At 42.7% G+C, this 8,637-nt stretch overlaps 1 protein-coding gene across 1 annotated transcript in view; it reads left to right on the top strand.

Annotated features, from left to right (window-relative positions):
- The first annotated feature begins 457 nt into the window (after positions 1-457).
- nup210 (nucleoporin 210) overlaps positions 458-8,637 on the top strand; it is a 51,923-nt gene continuing 43,743 nt past the window's right edge. The window contains exons 1-7 of the mRNA XM_080832454.1: positions 458-988; positions 1,886-2,022; positions 2,864-2,995; positions 4,926-5,022; positions 5,398-5,548; positions 6,444-6,576; positions 7,099-7,257. Of these exons, the coding sequence (XP_080688580.1) occupies positions 816-988; positions 1,886-2,022; positions 2,864-2,995; positions 4,926-5,022; positions 5,398-5,548; positions 6,444-6,576; positions 7,099-7,257 (982 nt within the window). The 5' untranslated portion in view covers positions 458-815. The remainder of the gene's footprint in view (positions 989-1,885; positions 2,023-2,863; positions 2,996-4,925; positions 5,023-5,397; positions 5,549-6,443; positions 6,577-7,098; positions 7,258-8,637) is intronic.

Here is an 8,637-nt window from a genome sequence, read left to right as displayed (position 1 = left end):
CCTATGCTACATACTTAAACAAGCCCAGTGAAACTGAGAAACATTGTATAGGCTATTTATCCAACATTTAGTTGCACCATTATTTTAAGTCAAAAATAATTTGTCATCAACAACAAAAAAACACTTACTACACCTTCAACAATAGACACAGTCAAAGCAATCTTTCACTTTATATAAGAGAAACAGGTCCTCCCAACTTCCAATATCAGAATTGTCTGGCCATACCATGGAAACGGTGAAAGCCCTTGTGAAGGGGGTCATCCTTGGTGGACAACAGCTGACACAATACCCAACGCTATGCCTTTAACAGTCGTGAATGAAGTGTCTCTGGAAACCCCTCCTCTTTGTGTGACGACATGCGATTCCCAGCATGCAATAAGCCGCTTCAATACTGTGCAATGGCGGGTATTTCCACAATATCGGTACTATAAATATTATTTACAAACATTGTAAAGCTAGCTCTATTTTACTTCCATGAGATTTGAACTTGTCCATTTACGCGGATATTCCCAGGTTCAGTAATGGAGAATATGAATGTAGCCGAACAATGTAATAACGGGTCAAAGGTAAAAGTTGCTGTCATGCTGTCGCACTGCAAGCCGTCTATAATTTGAAACTTTGTGTGAAGTATCTACTGAATACCGTGATCAAATGTGAATATTTTTCTTCTTTTTTGGAATCAGTGTCGGTCTATCGCGCTTGTCGGACATTTGGAGAGAAACTGACTCACTGGTTAATTTGAACATCAACCTGTAATTCATAAGGTTTTGCTTTTATCAGTTTCTTCACCCCTGCGAACTTGAACCTGACAAGAGATGGCGAGCCCATCCGTTCAAACAATCACAGTATTGCTCTTCTTATCGGTTAGCATTTCCCCCCAAGGAACGAGTGCTTCATCTAAGCTAAATATCCCCAAAGTTTTATTACCACTTGCGAGAAGCACACGAATCAACTTTACACTGGAAGCAACTGAAGGATGTTACCGATGGTAAGTGCTATTTAAACAAATAAGTCTATATCCTGTAGCTTAATTCTGTTGGGGCTGGTCAACGTCTGGAAAGTCTGGCACAGTAGCAACATGCCACACACATGTGTTGGGTCGTTTGAGGACACTGAATGTGATACAACGTGGTCTCCACGCCAGACGTTGCGTAGCCTACTGCCTAAAATAACTCAAAGCCTAGCTCGCCGTTTTTCAATGGCATTCTCTTGTCCTACTGTCAAAATCAGAACATTCAAATCAGGGGTAGGGAAATCAGCCTTTGGCACCTTTGCCATGCTTGCCTTGATTTCCTGTTGAGCGCCAATGCTGCGCATTACTCATCAAATGAGGCACCCAGATGCAAGCCCATATTTCACTGATAACAGGTCGTCCTTTTCTAAACATGGTTAGTTGCTAAACCCAACAGCTCACACATTATAGGTAATCACCGTAGTAGTTTCAGGGTGGTATCTCTTCTGTATCAGAAGCTTGAATTTAAAATGAAAGGTGAAGTCACATGGTAAAGGCTACATCCTGTGTACAGTACAACAGCGCGCGCTTGCTACATTTGGCCCGCACGCCACAGGAGCACCCTCCCCCCCAGCATAAATGTAGCTCGATACACAATGCTTAGTTATTTTCTCAAATGAATGAACAAATAAACACTTTTATTGTTTTTTTTTTAATATTCATGGTCTTCCTGAAAGTCATTATAGACACACAACAAAAGATGATTGCAAAGTTTGGACATACATTCATTGTTATCCTGGGATTTGTTTCGCAGTTATTCGATTTAATGATGGCACAACATTAGGAATACCATGGAGAATTTCAAACAATGTCTCAACCTGCTTTTAAAATTTGAAACTAAGCACACATATACTTTTGTGTCTTTTCTTGCAGGTCGTCGAACAGACCTGAGGTGGCCAGCATCGAAGCACTAGATGCAGATGAACGCCAGTGTTCCCAGAAGGCAGTTCTGCAGGCACGCTCCACCCAACACTCCAGACTGACCAGTATTATTTTAGCTGAGGACATCTGTGAGTCTATATCTATCTATCTATCTATCTATCTATCTATCTATCTATCTATCTATACTGTATATCTATCTATCTATTTGTATCTCTCGCTCTGATACTCTGTGTGTGTGTGTGTGTGTGTGTGTGTGTGTGTGTGTGTGTGTGTGTGTGTGGGGGCAGAATTCATATTCCAAAAGATCTGATGTCATGCTTTGAGCTCCAGGCTGTTTTGTTATATAGAGTGTCTCAAATATTAGGTTTAGGCCTAAAGGTTAGTCAAGTTAGAGAGAGACCTTATCTTTGAACACTCACACCATCTTCCCCAAACCACTGGAGAAGGAGACACCTTTGTGAATAAGACATTGTTCATGGACACACAAGTTAAAAAATACAGACGTTGGTTGCCATGACCTATCAGGATGTAATGATATTCCATTAGTGAAGGATGTTAATTTAATTTATGACCCGGAAGTATTCCAAGATTTAAATACAGACATGCTGACAGTGATGAGAGTTTTGAAATCAAATCAAACTTTATTTGTACGGCGCATTTCATACACAAAGGTAACACAATGCGCCTCACAGTAGGAAGGAAAAAGGGGGGGGGGGGGGGGGGGGGGGTTACAAACACTTGTAAAAACACACAGATTTTGCCAGTGAGACAGCTGCTGGGGGGGGGTGGTGGTGGGGGTAGAAACACTTGTAAAGAGACGCAGATAGGTAGATAATTAAACGTAACATAAATGTTAAATAAATACATTTTACAGGTTACAAAAACAGTTTTGAATGCTTTTGGTTCTGTGCACATTGTCTGTCTGCACGCCGGCCACATGTTCTGAGAGATGTCGTCTCCCTTTCCCAGTGACCGGTCAGGTCCTGCGCTGCGACGCTATAGTGGACGTCATCAACGAGATCCAGATCGTGTCCACCACACGAGAACTGCACCTGGAAGACTCTCCCCTGGCGCTGAAGATCCACGCCATTGACTCGGAGGGTAGGTTCCCCTCTGCCGTCACTGTGTCGTATGTAGTCTCACAGATATTACTTCGGCACGTAACGTAATGAGAGGGTAGGTTCCCCTCTGCAGTCACTGTGTCGTATGTAGTCTCACAGATATTACTTCGGGACGTAACGTAATGAGAGGGTAGGTTCCCCTCTGCAGTCACTGTGTCGTATGTAGTCTCACAGATATTACTTCGGCACGTAACGTAATGAGAGGGTAGGTTCGCCTCTGCCGTCACTGTGTCGTATGTAGTCTCACAGATATTACTTCGGCACGTAACGTAATGAGAGGGTAGGTTCCCCTCTGCAGTCACTGTGTCGTATGTAGTGTCACAGATATTACTTCGGCACGTAACGGGATGAGAGGGTAGGTTCGCCTCTGCAGTCACTGTGTCGTATGTAGTGTCACAGATATTACTTCGGGACGTAACGGGATGAGAGTCCACAGCCTGGAGAGCAGTGGTACTAGATGTGCACTAGAACACCAACATGGCCGGGCCTAGCATCTTTTTCTTTTTGGGGGGTTGGTTCAGAAATTGGTGCAGTTGGCAATGCAAAGTGTGTGTATTTATGTGTGTGCATGTCTTTTTACACTAAATTTGAAAGGGTAACATGGAATAATTCCTTTAAAACCATGAATTATGCTCCCCAATAGTAAGCACACAGAGCTGTTTTTGTTTTTGAACGAAGTCAGGCAGTAGGAGGCCTGAATAGTCCACTGTTTGCTTCCTCATGCACGGTACTTTATGTGATGTTCAACAGCAGCATTCAGGAGAGGATTAGACCTGATTACATGTGTGCATTCAGTTATGTTTGAAAAGCCAGCATTCAATATCAAGATGATGAAATGTACCAGTTACTTTTCTTCACCCATGTTGTTATATATTTTTTTTTACTTGTTCTGAACAATGTATTTGTAATGTATTTGTATTTCACTGGTGTTTTTCCAAGTCAGTAATGTTAACACAAACAGGTGCGTAACCTTTCACTCCTCAGAATGTATGACACTGACAACCAGACCTTAGTGACAAATGAAGTAGCCCTTGGGGACATTTTTTGCCCCTTGGGTTGTCAAACAGGAATGTCTCGGTCTTGGGCTTTGTTTTGAAAGTCACCTTGTTCCAGCCATAACTCTTATTTTTGTTCTGAAAACGGTTCCCTTGAGGCGAGATTCAGTTTGTTTGCCTTGTCTCTTTGTTTGTTTTCTTCCGAACCTGTCTGTTGAAACATTACAGAGCACAGTTGTGCCGCAGCTTAATCCAGTAATGACTGATTCCTCTCGCGATCACTTTTCAGGTCGAGCGTGAAAGAGTTTGTGTACTTTGCACTTAAAATCTAGAACTTAATCAGCGATGATGTGCCACTCAGACATGCATTTGCTGTGAATGTCTTGATTCAATCGCATGGTAAAGCGACCTGACAATTGTATTGTTTTGGTGCTGTATACATTAAATAGAATTTAATTAAATTAAATAGCTCAACCCTAAGAGTGGCGGTACGGTTCTAGTGCTGTTTAGAACCCCATACCTGGTGGTACGGCTCTGGTTCTGTTTAGAACCCCGTACCTGGCGGTAAATGTTAAGACTTCGGTTAGTTTGCTGTCTGCTTGCCTTGTGGTGGTTAACATTGCGTAATTTCTTCGTTAGTCCTTTCTCTACCTTCACAAGTCATTTTGTGTTTGCGTGTGCTACTGGGTGTGGCTGGCTTAAGCACGGTTTTCAACAGCACTTCACGCTATGCTAACACCTTTCAGCTATGTCAACAATGGGGGCCAATAAGGTATTGTGCCAACACCATGTTCCATCGCATCAACTATGCAGCTTGAAAAGGACCTCTTTTTCATGCATTAATACTTAACGCTTGTAGTAGGTTTATTCAAGTGTGCCACTGAGCCGCCCTGTCTGGCTCTTGTGTGTCTGCAGGAAACACTTTCAGCACCCTCGCTGGCCTGGTGTTTGACTGGACCATTGTGAAAGATGCGGAGTCGGCCACCTTTTCTGATGTCTACTCCTCGTTACGGTAAGATTGATGGCGTCCAACAACAACAAAAAATCCATGCCATTAAAGCAAGAGGCTAATGATAGATATGTGATCCGTGGAGACAGATATGAGAAGATCTTATGCTTGATGGAATATTTTCTTTGGGTGTAATATTTTTGTGTGGTCTTGAGGATGTGTATTAGTATACGAGCCATAAGGCAGTGAACTGAGTAACTTGACACCTTCTGAAGCCAAACATGTTTGCTGTTTTTCGTAATTGCCTTCATGTTGCTAATGTTCAACAATCCCATTTTTTAAGCCTTTCAATCAGAGTATTCTCTACCATGGGGTGAATTGGTTGTAACTGTGTCTGATTTCATGGTGATAATGTATACGACTTTCATTTGTCTTCAGAGTCCTCAAATTCTCGGAGTCCACATATACCCCCCCGAGCTACATCTCGGAGATGGAGAGGGTGGGCCGCCAGGGAGACATCATCCTGGTGTCAGGCATTAAAACTGGACACGCAAAGCTGAAAGCTAAGATCCAAGAGGCCCTCTACAAGGTCAGCGCTTTTCAATGACTTCAATGGCAACCTCCCCGTAACCTCTTTTTCATTCGTCTCTCTACAAATAAATAGTTCTAGGAATCGCTGCGAGAAACGACTGTGGTGACATTATTTTATTGCACATTTTTGCATTTCTTAGGCTTTCTCTAACCCCCCCCCCCCCCCCACGACCCACCCCCACCCCCTATTTCATTTGAAGTCAGACTAATTGAGCCTGAGCTCGGCTGGATGTATTTCCTGTACTATGGCAGCCTGTGGCTGTGTGCGGTCCCCTGAGACAAGAGGGGGGCTATAAATAGTAGCAGTATCTGGTGTAACTGTGACTGCGTCGGTGACGGTGACGGTGGCAGCGACAGCTCCCAAGCGCCTGTGCCTGTTCCTCTGATGCTGATGCTGATGCTGATGCATCTGCACTGGTGGAGACATGATCTGCCTGGCATGACCTCAGCCATATGAAACTGACCTAATCCAATAGACTGAGCATGAGATAGATGACGTGTAGGGTTGCCTTCTGTGAAGGAAATTATTGACTTTGTGTGTGTATACAATTTCAAATGTGTCCATGTATTTACGGAACATATTTTTTAAGTCTAATAAATTCATGGAATGTAATTGCATTCGTATTTTGCCATTCAATTCTGAAAGATCATTTGATGTTTCAGTTTAACCTGGCAAGTTAAGATTCAGTGGAGTCGCTTCCCTTAAGAAGTATCTCTTAAATTCTGTCATTCTTTTTATTCCTAATCAAAGCTCATACACCCTATATACTGAATCCTTCAAAAATAAATGTTTTTTTTTTTTTTTTAAAGAAAATATAAATAATAAATAAACATAACATTATTTCTTTGTGTGCTGAAAAGTTGCTTGTATGTGGCCCTTCTTTCCTGTGTAGGACGTAGAGGCAGCAGAGGTGAGACTCTTGATACTGGAGAACATCCTTCTGAGCCCAGCCTCGGATATCTACCTCCTCGCCGGCACATCAATCAGATACAAAGTCCAGAAGATTAGGCAAGGGAAGATCACAGGTGTGTGCTTTGGTTGGTTACGGTTTCACTGTGGTTATGGTATTTAGCAGATGCTTTTGTCTCAGTCTCGGTCATGAATATCAACGCTCACATTCATTCAACATACATTTTACTTTTATTTTACATCCATTTTACTTTCATTTTTATATCCATTTTACTTTCATTTTATATACATTTTACTTTCATTTAGCATTCATTTTACATACATTTTACTTTTATGTTGCATACATTTTACTTTCATTTTACATACATTTTACTTTTATTTTGCATCCATTTTATTTTCATTTTACATACATTTTACTTTCATTTTGCATACATTTTACTTTCATTTTACATACATTTTACTTTCATTTAGCATACATTTTACTTTCATTTTACATAGTTTACTTTAATTTAACATCCATTTATCCAACTGGCCATTGCATCAATCCAAATCAACAAACGTGTCATCTGCTTGTGCCTCTATTTCTGTTTGTGTGACCATTTCTAATCTTTTTTTAAAACCCTGTCTGTGGTGTGTAGAGTTGACCATGCCCTGTGACCAGTATGAGCTGCACCTCCAGAACAGTGTTCTCGGGCCGGACGGGACCCCGGACCTCCCCGTGGCCTCGCTGGACCAGAGCACATCTACCGTCCACGCTGTTCAGCTGGGCCACCTCAACATCGTGCTCGACCACAAGAGTATCCTTCACACACACCACCAGATGTACAGGGGATCGATGAGTGTATCTCATTGACTAGTTTAGTGAAACCACTGCCTTAAAGGGAAACTTTGGGATTTTTTTTTAACCTCGGTCCTATTTTTAGTTTGGGACAAAACATTTACTAAGGACAATTACCGATCGAAGGTGGTCCAGTAGAACGCTAAAGTCGCCAACCACCAAGTTGCTATGTGGAGGTGGGGATGATGTTCAGGCTCAATGGCCTGTTCCTGGGTTCCCAATTATGCTAACGGCACAATTGAAAAGTGCGTATAGTTTTTAGAATTCTGAAGGCATAATACAATTATTATTCCATTGCTCCTGTACATTACCTGCATCTGGTTTCTCACGGGAATATTGGTGAACGATATATCTGCACAATTTTGTTTATGACTTCTTGAAGAAAAAAAAAACAAAAAAAAAAACAACATTACGGTGTCGAATGAAATATACTCTTCGGAGGAGATGTGTAGGTCTTGGTGTTTATGTTGGCAACGACAACATGCCAGCAACGTTACAGTCTCGTGTTTATCTCCGATAAGAGGATGCACCGCTTGATAAACATGCCCACACTCATTGTGAACCTTTTGCATGGGAAGATAAGAGCCCACATGTGAGGAAATGTTTAGCTGTAAGTGCAGTCACGGGGGGGAGGGCGGTGGGTGGTGCATTGTGGGGGAGGATTAAGGTGGGATAAGGAGAGCTACAGCGCGGTTGTTTTACTCCCCTGCTGCAGCAGAGCGGTTATCTGAATGCAAGGCTGCGTAAACTTGGAGAGAAGTGTGAGCTCGCAGGTCCTAATCTGACGAAATCCATCCCGACAAACACTGACACACACACACACACACACACACACACACACACATACGCACTTGCAGGCATGCACACACATACGCACACACGCACTTGCAGGTATGCACACACATATACACACGCACACACGCACACACATTCACTTGCAGGCATACACACACACACACACACACACACACACATACACATTCACTTGCAGACATGAACACACATATACACACACACATTCACTTGCAGGCATACACACACACACACACACGCACACACACACGCACACACATTCACTTGCAGGCATACACACACACACACACACACACACACACATACACATTCACTTGCAGACATGAACACACATATACACACACACATTCACTTGCAGGCATACACACACACACACACACACACACACACACACACACACACACATTCACCTGCAGGTATGCACCCCCCCCCCCCCCTCCAGAAATGGGCTTGAATTGTTTAGGGAGGTGAAGGCTCTGACAGGGAGTGTGTGTCCCTCTCTAATGCTATGTGACTGCTGTTTCAC

This window comes from Sprattus sprattus (assembly GCF_963457725.1).
Source record: "Sprattus sprattus genome assembly, chromosome: 2".
Classification (NCBI taxonomy): Eukaryota; Metazoa; Chordata; class Actinopteri; order Clupeiformes; family Clupeidae; genus Sprattus; species Sprattus sprattus.
The sequence above is the reverse complement of the archived record's forward strand: the minus strand, read 5'-3'. Positions and strand labels throughout refer to the sequence as shown.